A 19,664-nucleotide genomic window follows, 5' to 3' on the forward strand; every position below is an offset into this window, starting at 1 on the left:
TTAATAATAAGAAACAAGACAAACACAGTAAACAGTTAACATTAATTGGTGGATATTCCATAGGGTGGCGTATTTGGATTACACATGTCTCAAAGATCTATTAAACATAGATATGTAGCATACGAGATTTGTAGGCTCAACCACTTCAACCTCAAAATGTGACAAGGGTTGGGGTGGAAGGTAGTTAAATAAATTACGTAATAGTCATGCGCACGTTCCTTTGGTTCGATTTGCCCCCAGATCTTCTTTATATATATATCGCGAACCCTGGTGTCTGTCTTATAGTTCATCTGTCTTCAGTTTGAAAAGCTGTGCACGCAGTCAAAACTCAACATTAACATTTTAAATGACAGTAGAACAGATACGAACAATGTTGATACCAAATTCTATTTCACAATCAGGATATTCTACACTAAACTGGTAAGGATTAACCATACTATTATTAACGTTATAAAACGTGACGTAATTTAAATAATAAAACTGTAGATAGGTATATTATTGGTGAATGAGTCGTAACACATGACTGAACTGTTCAACAATTACTTTTCACAGTAGGTAGTATAGGTAGTTCAGAACATTGACTGAAACAAACAATACAACATTATTAACTTTCCACGAAATAATTTAAATTGATAGATAAACTTTTGCTGTCCCTGGGGAGGTACTTTTGCTTGTAAACTATTTCTTAAGAAAATCCGCTCTTATAAATTTATTTATTATAGATTTATATTTACCTCAATAAAAGCATTAAAATAATAAACATAAGTGACGCACAATTCTAAAAGACAAGCAAGAGAACTTTATTGTTACCACACACTAAACTAATCGTAAGTAAATACAAAGTACTTGTTATGGTAACTAGATTAGTGCCACTCCGCTGTTTATAAAGTAACCATGTGCTATTCTATTTTAAGACCTATTGTTTGTAAAGTGAATATCTATTACTGTTCGCTTCAAATAAGTTAAATTAGTTCACTGAACGGTTTGTTTGTTGATATATGTAAAAACGACTCGTTTGGGTTGAGAAAATGTTTTTCTCTGCAAGTGAGTTTTCTCGACATTACTGGTTCGTTTGTTGAACTTCGCGTAAAACTATTCAAGGGCTATTATGTGCTAGACGTCTCTAATTTTGAAGTTACAAACTAGAGAAGTCAGCCAGTAAACATACCTCACAGCAGCTGTTGGGCTACTTTTTCACGGACAAAAAGTAGGATTAAACGTCACATTATAGCGCTCACACAACTGGAAGTGCTAACTTATTTGTTCGGTCACGGGTTTCGATCTTGTCCTTAAGAAGCATGCAATGTAAGGCCTAGCCGAGCTTACCTTGAGATGTTTATAGATTTACCGCCGAAAGTGTTGCGGACGACAATGTTACCAAGGCATGCGTTCTGTTTATAATACAATTTATAGGTATCCACTTTATTGTAAGGTTAACATAATCTAACACTAAGGTCGAAATATTATTTGGTTTCATTTACTTGTATTTGATTTCAGTTTCAATTCTCCTTCGATTTTAAATCTATTATATTTAAATAACCATTTTTCAAGTCTCGTCAAGAGTGTCAGTATAACCTCTAACTTATCTCTTCCAAATCAGGGAACCTAGCTCGTTCCTGGTGCTTTATCTCTTTCAAATCGGGGAACCAAGCTCGTTCCTGGTGATTTATCTCTTTCAAATCGGGGAACCTAGCTCGTTCCTGGTGCTTTATCTCTTTCAAATCGGGGAACCAAACTCGTTCCTGGTGCTTTATCTCTTTCAAATCGGGGAACCGAGCTCGTTCCTGGTGCTTTATCTCTTCCAAATCGGGGAACCGAGCTCGTTCCTGGTGCTTTATCTCTTCCAAATCGGGGAACCGAGCTCGTTCCTGGTGTTTTATCTCTTCCAAATCGAGGAACCGAGCTCGTTCCTGGTGATTTATCTCTTTCAAATCGAGGAACCGAGCTCGTTCCTGGTGATTTATCTCTTTCAAATCGGGGAACCGAGCTCGTTCCTGGTGTTTTATCTCTTCCAAATCGGGGAACCGAGCTCGTTCCTGGTGTTTTATCTCTTCCAAATCGGGGAACCGAGCTCGTTCCTGGTGCTTTATCTCTTCCAAATCGGGGAACCGAGCTCGTTCCTGGTGCTTTATCTCTTCCAAATCGGGGAACCGAGCTCGTTCCTGCTGATTTATCTCTTCCAAATCGGGGAACCGAGCTCGTTCCTGGTGCTTTATCTCTTCCAAATCGGGGAACCGAGCTCGTTCCTGGTGCTTTATCTCTTCCAAATCGGGGAACCGAGCTCGTTCCTGGTGCTTTATCTCTTCCATATCGGGGAACCGAGCTCGTTCCTGGTGCTTTATCTCTTCCAAATCGGGGAACCGAGCTCGTTCCTGGTGCTTTATCTCTTCCAAATCGGGGAACCGAGCTCGTTCCTGGTGCTTTATCTCTTTCAAATCGAGGAACCGAGCTCGTTCCTGGTGATTTATCTCTTTCAAATCGGGGAACCGAGCTCGTTCCTGGTGCTTTATCTCTTCCAAATCGGGGAACCGAGCTCGTTCCTGGTGCTTTATCTCTTCCAAATCGGGGAACCGAGCTCGTTCCTGGTGCTTTATCTCTTTCAAATCGAGGAACCGAGCTCGTTCCTGGTGATTTATCTCTTTCAAATCGGGGAACCGAGCTCGTTCCTGGTGTTTTATCTCTTCCAAATCGGGGAACCGAGCTCGTTCCTGGTGTTTTATCTCTTTCAAATCGGGGAACCGAGCTCGTTCCTGGTGCTTTATCTCTTCCAAATCGGGGAACCGAGCTCGTTCCTGGTGCTTTATCTCTTCCAAATCGGGGAACCTAGCTCGTTCCTGCTGATTTATCTCTTCCAAATCGGGGAACCGAGCTCGTTCCTGGTGCTTTATCTCTTCCAAATCGGGGAACCGAGCTCGTTCCTGGTGCTTTATCTCTTCCAAATCGGGGAACCGAGCTCGTTCCTGGTGCTTTATCTCTTCCATATCGGGGAACCGAGCTCGTTCCTGGTGCTTTATCTCTTCCAAATCGGGAACCGAGCTCGTTCCTGGTGCTTTATCTCTTCCAAATCGGGGAACCGAGCTCGTTCCTGGTGCTTTATCTCTTTCAAATCGGGGAACCGAGCTCGTTCCTGGTGCTTTATCTTTTCCAAATCGGGGAACCGAGCTCGTTCCTGGTGCTTTATCTCTTCCAAATCGGGGAACCGAGCTCGTTCCTGGTGATTTATCTCTTCCAAATCGGGGAACCGAGCTCGTTCCTGGTGATTTATCTCTTTCAAATCGAGGAACCTAGCTCGTTCCTGGTGCTTTATCTCTTCCAAATCGGGGAACCTAGCTCGTTCCTGCTGATTTATCTCTTCCAAATCGGGGAACCTAGCTCGTTCCTGCTGATTTATCTCTTCCAAATCGGGGAACCTAGCTCGTTCCTGCTGATTTATCTCTTCCAAATCGGGGAACCTAGCTCGTTCCTGCTGATTTATCTCTTCCAAATCGGGGAACCTAGCTCGTTCCTGCTGATTTATCTCTTCCAAATCGGGGAACCTAGCTCGTTCCTGCTGATTTATCTCTTCCAAATCGGGGAACCTAGCTCGTTCCTGCTGATTTATCTCTTCCAAATCGGGGAACCTAGCTCGTTCCTGGATTTATCTCTTCCAAATCGGGGAACCTAGCTCGTTCCTGCTGATTTATCTCTTCCAAATCGGGGAACCTAGCTCGTTCCTGGTGATTTATCTCTTCCAAATCGGGGAACCTAGCTCGTTCCTGGTGTTTTATCTCTTCCAAATCGGGGAACCTAGCTCGTTCCTGGTGCTTTATCTCTTACAAATCGGGGAACCGAGCTCGTTCCTGGTGATTTATTTCTTGTAAATCTCTGATGTATCCAATAGAATGGTCAGAGTCATAAGCATTACTGACATTTTCCTCTGTTAAACAGAACAAATGTTCCAATGTTCAACAACCTCGTAATCTTCATCAAAACTCCTGCTATCAGTATTAACCAAACGTTCATCCTTCATTCTAACATTTCCTCAACGTTAACGTACTTAAAACAAAACATATTGTTAGTTCTAATATCATAATGCCGCTGTTTCTTATAAAGCCCCCTATGGACTTTCTATTTTTTAAATCAAATCACGTGGTTTCCCGTCCCAACTGTGAAGTCATATTCTTAATGTTTATTTCCCATTTCTTCCTACAAGAGTGCGACAACCTAGAAACTAAAAATAAAGGCAACTTTTTATTTTCAAAAGTTTCTCAGGGCTTTCTCATATCAACTTTGAACTCGTCCCAACTAACTGACAATAAACGTTGTCTTACGGCGTCAGCAGGAACTTCATTTCACTTTCTCCGTATATCAACACGCTGAAAATAAAACATCAAACATAACCATGTAACGAATATTGATTGACTGATTGTTTGTTATCATGCTACACAATAAGCTATCTGTGCTCTGCCTACTATGGATATTGAAACCCATATTTTAGCGTTGCAAGTCCAGCAGACTTGGGGGCGTCACCGACAACACTCTTTCTCGGGGTTGTTACCCAACTTTTAAACAACAAACACGGGAACAATAACTTTAAAATGGCTTCTCTCTACGGTTGGCTGTTTGAGTATTTGATCTGGAAAACCGTTCCGATATACTTCAAGAAATTCTCATCTTCCCTACGTAATTAAATAAAATCTCAGATAATGTGTTTAAAATCAAGGTTTCCCATAATTTATCAATCAGTATTTTGTTTAGTAAGAAACCTCGTCTCATTATACACGTCCTTATGCGCGCCATTTGTCTGACAAGGTGAGATATAAAAAAAAACTTATGATAGATTTTCTACCCTTAAGACACCTTATTGTAATCTCTTGTTTTGTTTCTGAATTTCGCGAAAAGCTACACGAGGGCTGTCTGCGCTAGCCGTCTCTAATTTAGCAGTGTAAGACTAGAGGGAAGGCAGCTAGTCATCATCACCAACCGCCAACTCTTGAGCTAATATTTTACCAACGAATAGTGGGGATTGACCGTTACATTATAACGCCCCCAAGGCTGAAAGGGCGAGCATGTTTGGTGTGACGGGGATTCGAACCTGTGACTATCAAAGTCAAGTGCGGGGTGTAATCTGTCGACTACCATTTTTTATGTCTCCAGTCCAACACGATGCAGTCAATTTTTTATATAAGCTAACTCCAGCCTTCCATTAAAATGTCTATCACTGTTTAATATACTATCATCAGTGTATGTTTCTCCTAGCAAAGGTACATCGGGTTATCTGCTGTGTCCACCGAGGAAGATCTAACCACTGAATTTAACGTTACAAATCAGAAGACTTACCGCTGTTCCCAGCGAGGTACTGTATCATAAGTTAGAGTATATTTACTCGTAAGTTATTATGTAATTTAATAGCTATCAAAAGTTATCCTTTAATATTCCACATTTCTAAGGGAATTTCATAATATTATCATGGTAGGAAAATATAGGTTTATATCGTGAGTAGTTTCAGTAGTCTTAAAAAATTAAAATGTCTCTAACTTCAGTCTTTTAAATTTAATATGTAGAGACCCCCGAAGACGTTTAAAATAACTAGTGGCCTCGCCAATAGTACATCTAACTGAAGCAAACATTCAAAATAAAGAGGGCGTGACCTTCACTTCCACTATAGTTTACAAACACTGTATCTATTTATACTATAAGGTCGTGTCGACTAGCTCAAGGCACGAGAGAGCAAATAACTATGCAGAGGTCAGAAAATATACAAGGACAACACTAAGGTCGTTTTCACTAGAAGACCACGAAACTAAAACATGCGAACAGCCACCACAAGTTTCCGGTCACGCTACCACAGAAAATAATAACTAACAACAAACATACTCTCAGGGATTTTTCAGTTAAAATCTACAAATTAGGCATGGTTGGCCGGATAACTGGTAAGTCGTCACAAAGAAAAATTAAACAAATGCGCCATTAATTAATTAATTTATTTACTGTCTTTCTCTAACACTACTTTTTTTTTAAAAGAATTACTGGTAGTTTAAAATAATGATTTGAGTAAGACAGTGAATCCGAGAGTCTATGGATCGTGTCTCTGCCGAATAATTATGTTTTCTACTTTAGAGATGTGAGTAAATATAGGAATAACAGTCAAATCTCACTACCTATTACATGCGAGTAGTCCAAGAGGCGAGTATTGTTTATTAGCTGGCTAACATGTTAATTCAAAACCACAGTTAACTCAGACTTCTGGTGTTACTTTGCGCGAATATCCAACACAAACAAACAACAATCTATAAACTAAATTGTTTTGGAATACTCGCCGTTAGATTTTGTGCAGCCCCCCCAGTGGCTCAGCGGTATGTCTGCCGACTTAAAATACTGGAATCCGGGTTTCGATACCCGTGATGGGCAGAGCACAGATAGCCCACTGTGTAAGCCTTGTGCTTAATTCAAAACAAACAAACAGATTTTGTGCAATTTGAAGTTTAAGAAATCGGTTAACTTGGATGTTTTGGAGTTTAGAGCACGTTGGTTTGGTTACCAGAAGATACCTTTTGCACTAAATGGAGCCCTATCATAAACTGAATAGTGAAATTTACCGTCATAAATATCAAACACCCACAGCTGAAAGTGCGTCTGATTTTACCACGACTCAAACCCGAAATCTCACCTTCGTCATGTTAGCTGTTAAGAACACCTTGGTAACATATACATAACAACTGGTGTTTGTACGTTGGTTTATAGACGAGAAAAAAAGATTAATCATGCATACAGAAATAACTAGAAGTCCAAAACAGCATACCTTAGCATATGAATATATCACTGAAGAAATATAATGTTCATGATACTACATGAACACACATGCTCAAAATATTGTTCATAACCACACACAGTCGAAATACAATTCTCATGATCCAACCACTAAATACGTTACATTTTAAACTATAATTTCTGCTGGAAACACACCAACCATTTCGATGAACTGGTCAACTGTGTCATCACAATCATACATGAAAATGATGGTCTGAAAACATACCACAACTTTACTACACAATTATGAGGCAAAGCATTCGTTCACGCAGTGGCAGTTATGATACAGAATCGAAACTAGCAACATCAAACCATAGTTGTACTGTTATCCGTTACTTAGAAACTTAGTGCTGTTTAAATAGTGCTCAGAAAGTTTACCAATCGGCCCATCCTTCAGCGCTTACTAGTTGTTAGATACCACATTAATAACTACAACTTATGAACTGAGAATAAAAATGTCACAACCAGTAATTTCGAACAATATTTTATTTCTCTAAAAACGGTAATTTCTGATGAGTACACGTTAGTGACGAGATAGGTAGGTATTAGCAGAAGATGTGAAAAAAATATATTTCATTAACAGTTATACAGGAAAATACAAACGCTATTAGAAGAAATTTATTTGTATAGTTCACAAGGTATATGGGTTGGTCCACAATGTAAGCCACTGACGTACATTGTCACAGCTGTGACCATTCAGTCTGCCTCTCTCTCTCTGCCTGTCTGTCTCCCTGTCTGTTTCTCCCTCTCTGTCTCTCTCTCTCTCTCTGCCTGTCTGTTTCTCCCTCTCTGTCTCTCTCTCTCTCTCTCTCTCTCTCTCTCTCTCCTCTCTGTCTCTCTCTCTCTCTGTCTGTCTCTCTCTCTCTGTCTCTCTCTCTCTGTCTGCCTGTCTGTTTCTCTCTCTCTCTGTCTCTCTCTCTCTCTCTGCCTGTCTGTTTCTCTCTCTCTCTGTTTCTCTCTCTCTCTCTCTCTGCCTGTCTGTTTCTCTCTCTCTCTGTCTCTGTGTGTGTGCGTGCGCGCAGAGAGAAAGCGGATAAGGTAGAACAGGTAAGTGGTCCATGTGGTCTTCTACTCCGTTGACCCGCTTATGTGGGTCGATACGTCTTAGTACGAGCGAGCGCTGCGTTACATATTACTATAAACAAACATCTATATGACATATCGTGTGTGTTACACTGTAAATGGATAAACGTGTGCGTATAATTTCAAGTAATCAAAGTTTTGTTCTGGATGTCACTTGCACTATTTCAGTTTCATTCTACGAACAATAAAAAAACATTACTTTCACCATGAGAACCACTACGACATGCCAATCAAGTTTTAATTGAGTAAAAACTTGGTTCTCTAGATGTATCGAGCACTAGTTGACGTAAAAAGCTTTGTGAAATTTGTCTTTAATATTAGGGAACAAATAATAACCGACTAAACCACTTCACGAAACTCTAAGGGACACGATTTTTGAAAATATCCATACTAATTAAAGAATGGCATGACAGGTGGGGGTAAAACATATATATACAACCTTGTGCAAATTAATTGAAACAAATGGTCATTTTAGAATATTTTCAGCATGGCGGCCGGTGTAGGCTCGCTGGACCCGCTGATTTCCTTTAATAGTCATTTTCTCACACAGCTGTCATTAGCTGTGTTTTGCAGTACGGTCAATCTATTTTTGGGATATATGACGAAATGTTGAGGAATATTACGTCATTCGAAATTGCGTTAAAAGGGCAAAGAGACCAGTCAAAAAACAACTTCCTATCAACTCAATGAAGAAAAAACGGTATCAATGGGGTCTGAAATACAAGAACTGGACGCAAGAACAATGGAGGAAGGTGTTATTCAGTGACGAGACTCATTTCTTCGTACAGGATCAAAGAAGTCTGCATGTTCGCAGATCTCCAGGTGAGAAACTTCGAGAATCTCACATCAATCAGTTCGTAAAACATCCCTTGGATGTTTTGGCACTTTTTCAGTTACTATGGCGTCGGAGGCTAACATATCGTAGAAGGTATGATGCAAGGATCACAGTACATCGAAGTTTTGCAGAGAAGAGTCGTTCCAGAATTGAAAAAGAGTTCCAGATGGATCTGGCATTTTTCAGCAAGATCTGGCTTCGTGCCACACATCAAAACTTGTGAAGAATTTTATGACTATAAAGCGAATAAAGATGCTGGACTGGCCTGGAAACTCTCCGGACTTAAATCCTATTGAAACTCTTTGGGCGATTTGTAAAGAAAGACTTCGAGGAAAAGACTGTACTACGAAAGATAAGCTAATTGAGGCCATAATTGAGGTGTGGTACCGCGATCCAAAAATAAGTAAAGATTGTAGTCAACTCGTGGACTCGATGCCAAAGCAGATTAATGATCTTCTGAAAAATAAAGGCGGTCATATCATGTATTAATTTGTGAGTAATTTATGGATTCTCAAAAATAAAACGCAAAAAATTGAAAAAAATCGTAATTTTCCGTCTTGTTTCAATTAAGCTTATGATGAGGTCTTGCTTCTCCAGGACATATAAAGACGTAGGCAAGTTAAAAAAAAAAAAAAAAAGGAAAATGGCAGACTAGTTAGTTCAATACGTAACAAAAATCGCGAAACAGTAAGAACTACACACGGAAAGGTTTTTTTTAAATCTACAAATCACAATTAACATGTGTATGTGAAAACTAGATTTTTTGTTTGTTTTAGAATGTTGCAAAGAACTATGCAATTAGGGCTACCTGCACTCTGTCCAAAGCGAAGAATCAAGCTGCGAATTTTAGAATAAGAAGTGTAACTTACAGCTGACCCTCGAAGAATGTCATATAAGAATGATATTTGGTAAGAAAGCAGCTCGTAGACTTAAATGACCAAATAATGAGTCCCATAAAGTTCACATATCTACTCCTAATTTTTTTAAAATTCTGATTAAAAGGAATGACCATCAGCTAGTCGTGATTTGTTGTCAGAGTTTAAACTATATTTTCATACTGCATATATAATATCATGAACAGAGCTCTAAATTAGGTTTTAAAAAGCGCCATTTCTGGGTGAACACTTAGATTATCATTATTTTAAATTCTTGGAACAAATTGAATATCCCATCAAATACATATGTCCTGCCATCTAGTGTTACAATTGGACATAATGTTTGTTAACAAAGTTTAAGTTTTCAGACATGAAATTAAACTCTTACAATTACTGTTTTCGTTATTGCTAGTTCACGTCAGACAAAGTTCAGTCTTTCGGATCTGGCCAACTGTTTGAAAGTATCCAAGATTATGGTCACTCACAAGATTTTTATTTTTGTCTATATATTTATTTACTAGCTGGAGTACCCCTCCCTTGTACAGAAGTTATGAAAGTTCGTGATTTATGAAAGGTTATCTTATGACATGAAACATTTCTTCCATTACACAAAATTGTAAAACAAAAACCCATAAAAACTACGAAGCACAATATTGGAAACAGCAAATTTGCATGTGTCTCTACATAAACAAACATTTATGCTAAATTTTAAAGCCCATTAACAAAGAGAAGAAATAATGGTAGAAAAATGTTCAGAAAAAACGAAAACCTAATAGTTTATGTGTGCATATATATATTATATATCCATGAACCAAATGAACCTTCATACCAAATTTGATGAAGATCCACCTACAGGGGGCGAAGTAGTGGTATAAAAAATGAAACGCTCATACAAACGATAAAAGTAAAATTTTGTTTCTAACCCCGCATGGAACTAACAAACCTCTATAGTAATTTCGAAAAGACTTATCCACACCCTGCGATATTGTCACATGGACACACAGACAGTACTAATATATTTTTATAAGTATACATTGATGAGATAAGAAATTATTTCTTCATAAATATTTTCAGAAAGCTACACTTTACTTTTCTTTGGTATGTGTTTTATGTAAGTAATATTTTCAACATTAATTTTGCTGGAAACCGAAATTGCCCTTATCAGTGTCATATCTAGGCCTACTCATTATAAACCCAAAAAATTTGTGCACACAATACCATAATACGGAATTTTTCATTTTACAAAACACTTATAGCTACAGAAATTCCAAAGCATAATATTTATATTATCGGAAAAGACATTTCCCAAACATCTGTCAAACTGATCCCCATTTTCCTTCCTCTTTATTTGCTGAATTTTGCCCAAAGCGCCACCTGCGATAGCTATCCCTAATTATGAAGTAATAGATTAGAGGGAAAGTTAGCGTGTCAACGTTACCCACCACTAACGCTTGTGCTATACTTTTAACTAATAAACAGTGAGATCGACTGACACGTTAAAATTCCCCAAGTTCCAAATGATGAGAATATGTGGCGACGAAATTCAAACCAGCAGATTGCAAGTCCAATGTCCTAACAGTTTTCCTCTTTAAAGGCTATATACGTTTTGGTGAAAACTACAGATAATAAAAAAATCTCTTAATTTTTGAAATATTTACGTAAATGTTTTAGTCATCTAAAACACATGATCGTTACCACACACACACACACATACACTAGGAACAAATGCAATTTTTTAATCATTTAAAACAGTGTCAATGTTCTGTTAACAGATGAAAAAACGTAATCATTTTCACACCGAAGCATTTAAAAATCACAATTTTTCATTAGCATCAGTGACGAGGAACAGATCGCTTACTAGACTTTTCACAAACATAAGAACTCTAACCCTAAAACTGTTGATGGGAGACACAATCGACTTTTCAAATATTTTTCTGCAATATTTATGTTCTGTTGTTTGAGGATCCAATACTTTCTTGGTTACGAGGTCCTTTATATCATTTCGATCACACTTACAAAAACAGAAACGGTATCAGTAATATTACAAATAATTACTTTACATAATTAATATGTTTACCCATAAACTTTACATAAAAAAATGGTGGATTTCAAATATATATTTTTTAAAGTTTTGATTGCTTGCATGTATACCGAGTGTTGAGACAGACAGGAGTATGAATACAACACATGTCGATCCCATTATTAGTAAAAGTTCTTTAAAACAATCAGTAATTTCAGTGTTCAGGGGCCTGGCATGGCCTAGCGCGTTAAGGCGTGCACTTCGTAATCTGAGGGTCGCGGGTTCGCGCCCGAGTCGCGCCAAAACATGCTCGCCCTCCCAGCCGTGGGGGCGTTATAATGTGACGGTCAATCCCACTATTCGTTGGTAAAAGAGTAGCCCAAAAGTTGGCGGTTGGTGGTGATGACTAGCTGCTTTCCCTCTAGTCTTACACTACTAGATTAGGGACGGCTAGCACAGATAGCCCTCGAGTAGCTTTGTGCGAAATTCCAAAACAAACAAACAAACAAACAGTGTTCAGAGGCACAGTTTTGACAGTCTAATATAGTCTTTCAATCGTTTATCCAATAGACCTTCAAGCATTTCTAACGACTGTAACGTTTGTCACGCGACCATTCACGTGACCAATAAGAATATCGTATGAACTAAAGTTTTGTAAATATGCCCAACTCCCCTACATTGAAAAAATATCCTATACTCAAAACCACAATAACATTTAGATGAAGATATAGAAACTGTCAAACTTAAGACGACGCGAGAGGATGACTAGCATTACAAATTGAGGTGTTAAAATATGGATGGGAAATAAAAAGTGATAAACATGCGATTAGGAAGCATAATGAATTAGTTACACGATTTAAGATTCGTGGTTTGTAGGCTGTTGCCGCATAATCGTGTTCCGCATTTCGGAATTATTGATTTGTTAGAAGAATGATGTTCAAGTTACTGTGTTCGTTAGAAAAGAGTTGAAGGCTGGCCTTGTCGAACAAATGCCTTCTCTGAAATGTATCAGTTAAAAATTATGAGGGGTATATATTGATAGCTCTTGCTGTGGTTTTGTAGAAATTCCCCCCCCCCAAAGAACAGCAATTATTTAGAAACTTTTAACATTCCTAAGCTAACAATGCTACAAACTAAATACAGCAGTCAAACTTTAAGTTCAGTAACTTAATCAAACGCAAGGAACTTAGTTTGCACAAAAACACTTGAGGATTACAACACAACTATTTTAATAAAAAATAAAAGTTACTCTGTAGTAACATAAGATAGAAGACTTGCTATGTTGAAATGTAACAAGGTGCCATAAAAAATTTGTAAATCACTTTACACAAATTATTACACCCCTATCTTTAAAATAAAAAGTTGTTTTACTAAAATAATAGCACTATTGATTTTTAATAGAAGTTACACGTTTTAATTGGAATAATAACACTTTATTTTTAATAGAAGTTACACGTTTTAATTGGAATAATAACACTTTATTTTTAATAGAAGTTACACGTTTTAAATGAAACAATAAATTTCTTTCAAACATAGAACATTCACGTGACCTTTGGATCACTCAACCAGGCAATACTTAAACGGTTAAATGTTTATCAACCATCAAAATAAATCTTGTGATTCAAGAATTGCTGATAATGGTGTTTTAATTTTGGTTTATTAACCTTTATCTTCGTGTTTCTTTAACCTGACATATATATATCACGTACAGAACTATTACTGATTCACAGCTTACTTATTAGGCCTACATCTGTTACTGGTTTCTAAAATAACTCCCCTTCGATAAAACCTTGGTGACGTCTTTGAACACTTTTGAGTAATTGTGATTCTACAATATAGTTGTAACAAACTGAACATGTTGTATCAACATCCAAACACTAGGTGGCAACAGGAATTGTTTAAAAATCTTCGCTATTCGCACTGGTTCTGAATGTGCGCGAGTTTTACACTTGTCTTGCGTACAAATGGGTTAGAGTTTGGTGGAAATGAACAGAAGCTGCTTTTCATGATTCGCTTTCAAGTTTCTTAACCCTTACCGAGATCTTTCAATGCTCACACCAAAGACTGGCATACGAACGGAACTGGGCCCACCAGAAGAGGTGGTCTTGGTTCGTGTTTTAAAATGAACAGAAGCTGCTTTTCATGATTCGCTTTCAAGTTTCTTAGCCCTTACCGAGATCTTTCAATGCTCACACCAAAGTTTATCATGCGAAACAAAGTCTGTTTTTTTTTTTAAACACGAACCAAGACCAACTTCTCTGGTGGACCCAGTTCTGTTCGTATGCCAATCGAACCTAGTTCACACTAAAAGATTGTTTGTTTGTTTGATTGGAATTGAGCACAAAAGCTGGGACACCCTTCTGAACAAATCGAACCTTGTTTTTACACTGTTCTTGAAATGAAACGAACCGTAAGGAGTACAGAAAAGCCACTGTGTGGACAGGTCATAATTGCTAAAGCCTCGACCCTTCAGTTCTTTTTTTAGTAAAGTTTATCTTTCTCTTTTGACCTTCTTTCAACGACCATCATATACGTTTGAATACAAAAAAAATATATTAGGCTAAAGTTACACTTTACAGCTGTGGAGAGAATCTTGCCAAAATCTAGAGTTTTATCATGTAGTAGTGGATAGCTACGATGAAAAACAACAAACCTCTGCCCACAAGGTAAGGACGATGTTTTGCCTTTAATAATTACATTCACTTAACACATTTAAAACAAATATACGTATGTGAACAATAAGCTTACTTTGTCAGAACATTTTAAACCAATGGAACGAGGATAACCTGCCACAGAACGACCGAAATTCGTCAGGTGTCCTTTTATCGTTCCTTCTCGTAGTGAGCTAAGATTGCGGACTTACAACGATAAAATTCGAGGTTCGATTTCCCACATTTGACACAGTGCAGATACTCCATCATGTAGATTTGTGATTATTACCAATAATGATGAGCACAGAAGAGACAGCCCATTTTGTAGCTTTCTGGTTATTACAGATAATGGTGGGCAAAATGCAAGTAGCCCATATTGGGTAGCTTTGTGGCTATTACAGATAATGGTGGGCATAGAGAGGAGAGTTCATTGTTTAGCTTTACACACACACAAACTCTTATTACTTCTGCGCTATCGGGCAATTTTCTTAGTAACAGTGAAGAAGAAATATAATTATATGAGCAGAAAACAGAATAAGAAATACATTACATCTACGAAACAGCGACGACCATTACTTAGTTGATTGTTACCTAGAACTAAAAGTGACTGACAAAACCAGAGCCATACCAGTCCGGCAACAGAAAACACGCCTTCAAACTACCCAAAGTGCACTGGCCTTAGGGGTTGTCTTGTATTCAATGATCAGTACTCTATTTGAGATAGGCCTTTACTGTCACTAACCACCTAAATATGAAACCTTACCTTAAAAGGTTATAAAATTCGTTAAGTTGCACTAAAATTTAATTATTTAATTTTTAATATCTCTTTCTTAGAACTTCTGTGACTTGGATACACTGCTGGCCAAAATCTTAAGGCCAATGAACACAAAGAAAAATTATGCATTTTTCGTTGTTAGACTCAACCATTTATTTCAGTAGAGTTTCGGAAGATGAAAATAAGAAAGGAGAAAATAAAAATAAAAAACTTTTTAGCATTTAATAGGGAAAATGTGAACACTATGAAATTAGTCTAAATAATCGCTGGTCAAAAGTTTAAGACCATACTGAAACGATGCGTTAATCGATAAACACGTAACGAAATTTAGTCATCTGTGTTCACGCATTAGCGTTGTCAACATCTCACTGACATCTCTTGTGACATTGGATGAAAACATGGCAAAAGCTAAAAAGGTGACAGTGGCAGAATTTTCGAGCTGCAAAAGCAAGGTTTCTCTCAATGTGCCATCACTGGTGAGATGGGTGTAGTAAAACTACTGTTGCAAATTTCTTAAAAGACCCTGAGGGAAAGGGAAAAGGAATTTCAATTTGTCGGCCCAAGAAAATTTGGCCGGCGTTGAGCAGGAGGATTCAACGGGTTCCCCGGCAAGACACCAGCCGATTGTCGAACCAGATTAAGGCCCTTACGGATACAGAATGTAGCTCAAGAACAATAAGACAGCATTTACGAGAGAAAGACTTTAAAAACCGTAAACGTCTTCAAAGGCCACGCCTCCTTCCACATCACGAAACAGCTCGGTTAAACTTTGCTGAGAAGCACCAAACATGAGACGCAAAAAAGTGGACGAAGGATTTGTTCTCTGATGAGAAAAAATTTAACTTGGATGGTCCAGATGGTTTCCAACGTTACTAACACGATAAGGATATCCCACCAAAGATATTTTCTACGGGACACAGTGGAGGAGGTTCCATCATGATCTGGGGTGCTTTCTCCTTCCATGGATGGAGTTTCAGGTTATACAGGGGCGTTAAACAGCAGCTGGCTATATTGGAATGTTGGAGAGAGCATCTTTATTGACTGAAGATCCTCGCTTCTGTGAAAATGATTGGATTTTTCAGCAGGACAATGCTGCAATCCACAATGCCCGCAGAACAAAGGACTTTTTAATGGCGAATAACGTGATTCTTTTGGACTATCTAGCGTGTTAGCCCAAAGTGAACTCCATTGAAAATGTTTATAGGTGGATGGCAAGGGAAGTGTAGAGAAATGGTCGTCAATTCCAAACAATGCATGATCTTCGTGAAACCATCTTCACCACTTGGAATAACATTCCAGCCAGCCTTCTGCAAACGCTTATATCAACCATAACAAAGTGAATGTTTGCAGTTGTTCGCAATGATGGCCATGCAACTTACTACTGAGACCTCTTGTTGGGCATTTTCTACCCTATTTAGGACTTCTCTTTGGTATAATTTTAAACTTTTGACCAGCTAGTATTTAGGTTAATTTCATAGTGTTCACATTTTCCCAATTAAATGCTAAAAAGTTTTTTATTTTTATTTTTCCTTGTCTTATTTTTATCTTTCAAAGCTCTACTCAAATAAGTGGTTGAGTCTAATAACGCAAAATGCTTATTTTTTCTTTATGTTCATTTGCCTTAAGATTTTGGCCACTGTGTAGAATATATACTACGTAAAATCATCGGTATTTTTGTGTGGAATATATACTACGTATAACCATCGGTATTTTTGTGTGGAATATATACTACGTAAAATCATCGGTATTTTTGTGTAAAATATATACTACGTAAAATCATCGGTATTTTTGTGTAAAATATATACTACGTAAAATCATCGGTATTTTTGTGTAAAATATATACTACGTAAAATCATCGGTATTTTTGTGTAGAATATACACTACGTATAACCATCGGTATTTTTGTGTAGAATATATACTACGTAAAATCATCGGTATTTTTGTGTAGAATATACACTACGTATAACCATCGGTATTTTTGTGTAGAATATATACTACGTAAAATCATCGGTATTTTTGTGTAGAATATACACTACGTATAACCATCAGTATTTTTGTGTAGAGAATATACTACTTATAACCATCGGTATTTTGTGTGTAGAATATATACTACGTAAAATCATCGGTATTTTTGTGTATAGAATATACACTACGTATAACCATCGGTATTTTTTGTGTAGAATATATACTACGTAAAATCATCAGTATTTTTTGTGTAGAATATACACTACGTATAACCATCGGGTATTTTGTGTAGAATATATACTACGTAAAATCATCGGTATTTTTTGTGTGGAATATATACTACGTACAACCATCGGTATTTTTGAGTGGAATATATACTACGTACAACCATCGGTATTTTTGTGTGGAATATATACTACGTACAACCATCGGTATTTTTGTGGAGAATATACACTACGTATAACCATCGGTATTTTTGTGTAGAATATACACTACGTACAAACCATCGGTATTTTGTGAAGAGAATATACACTACGTATAACCATCGGTATTTTTGTGTAGAATATACACTACGTATAACATAAATATATTACCCAACAAATCAATGCCCCACGTTTGATTGCAATAAATGTTTTCCTTTACCTTACATCAATAACAGATACAGTAAAAACCCGATTGCCCTGGTGAGTATACCTATCTGTAATGTTTGGTAGCCACTAGTTTACTAGGCCCGGAACACTGGATATATTATTTCTCGAGCTCTATTTTCCTACAAACATGTCTGTCGATATTACGAAAGAAGCAAGTAGCTAAACGAGAAGATTATTACCACTACATTGGTAATAATCAAAGTAATCATGATATCTGTTATAACTTAAAAACGAAACGATGTAGTTGAAGAACCAGGAACTTGTGGAGTGAACAGAACAAGATATATCTTGTTTAATTTGGATGATCAGTTTGTTTGTTTTTAAATTTCACGCAAAGCTACACGAAGGCTATCTGCTCTAGCTGTCCCTAATTTAGTAGTGTGTAAACCAGAGGGAAGGCAGCTAGTCATCACCACCCACGGCCAACTCTTGCTGGTTACTCTTTCACCAACGAACAGTGGGATTAATCGTAACATTATAACTCCCTCTCCATGACTGAAAGGGGGAACATGTTTAATGTGAGGGAGTTCGAACCCCCAACCCTCGGATTACGATCCCTACCGTCCTACTCTGGCTACGACTCTGGTTACACACATAAATGAGAGTTAAAAGAACCTTTTGATTGACTGCTTTATTTTCTTGGTTACGGGTATACAATAAAGAAATATACTCAAACTACAAACAAAATATGTTTCTAACTCTTATTTGATCCTCCCGATAAACCTTGCAAACAAACGTTTTTCCTTTGTACCACAGATCAACAGCAAACATTTAGCTATTTAGCTATATACTTCATAACTATTATGTACTTACCCGAAACGAAACACTGACCAAAAGCTCTTTAATAAAACTAGCCAACAATAAAACGCGAAAGGTTAAAGAAATGCAATGAATAATTACAAACGATTCCCCGCGAAATTTCCCGTTCACAGATATTTGATTCCGCGTTCCAGTAACCCGAAGGTTCACGAGTTTGTAGGAAGAATTATTACAATGACACACGAGCAATTACAATTTACCAGGAAACTGCACTTGCCGATCTATAAGGTGAAATATACACTCACACGTTGAGTGCGTTTTATCATCGACTTTCGCGGCAAAAATCGTGACATTAAAACAAACTAACCGTGCTGTTGTTCTGTTGAAATGTTTAAAACGGTTCCAGAAAAGGAAAGAATAATCAAAATGCGTAACGAAAAAATTACCCAAGCTGGGGTCACTTCCTATTTGGTTTTCTATCCATACACGTTTCTTCTGCAAGTGTCTATACGTGTTGAGGTACATTTTTCAATTATATACCATGTTGTTGTTGCTAGGCTGCACTTTGTGTCCATTTGCCTGTTGATGTGATACAGATCAGCGAATAATATCCCTTATTCCCACTTCTTTATATTAAAAGCGCAATCTCAGTTGCAGTTAAACTCAAGACTTGATGTACAAAATGGTCATTGTAAGTAACTAAATAAAGTAAAAATAGATTAATGAAAAACTAAATAACATATGTAAAAATAAGTAGTAATCGACTGCTGTACACCAGTTGTCTTCGTGCAGTCTGCACACTAACAAACGTGCTATGACAGGACTCCTCAAGTTAAGGGAGGAGAGCCTGTGTTATAAATAAACTCTTTTCACATATAACTATACTAAAAAAACAGCTGTAGTGTTGTTTGATTTCCTGACACATTTCAATTTATCATAACTACACATCCCAAACACTACAGATTACTTACTAATTAAATAAATTAAAATTTTTGTAATATGATTTACACCATTTACAAAAACCGCATGCATATTATGCATCGAAGAGTAAGATAAACTTACATTCTGTTACTGGAACTTAAGTCGTTTCGTCGAACTTGAAACTGTTTCAGATACTTGCGAGGTGGAGTGTGGTGTCCGTTTCGAATTCGATTTTTCCTGCACAAGGTAGCTCGCTCCAAAGAAACAGCCCGTGGTTTTTTGACCAGTTGCTTTTGAGATACGGCCACCATTTCTTCAGTCTTAAACCCTGGTGATTTGAA

General features: G+C 37.4%; 1 protein-coding gene across 1 annotated transcript in view; it reads right to left on the bottom strand.

Annotated features, from left to right (window-relative positions):
- LOC143251071 (IQ motif and SEC7 domain-containing protein 1-like) overlaps positions 1-19,664 on the bottom strand; it is a gene marked incomplete at its 5' end in the record, with an annotated part of 56,791 nt that extends 37,127 nt beyond the window's left edge. Inside the window, 1 exon segment of the mRNA XM_076502424.1 lies at positions 19,465-19,664. Within this exon segment, the coding sequence (XP_076358539.1) occupies positions 19,465-19,664 (200 nt within the window).

Source organism: Tachypleus tridentatus, chromosome 5, assembly GCF_004210375.1.
Source record: "Tachypleus tridentatus isolate NWPU-2018 chromosome 5, ASM421037v1, whole genome shotgun sequence".
In the NCBI taxonomy this organism is placed as follows: domain Eukaryota; kingdom Metazoa; phylum Arthropoda; class Merostomata; order Xiphosura; family Limulidae; genus Tachypleus; species Tachypleus tridentatus.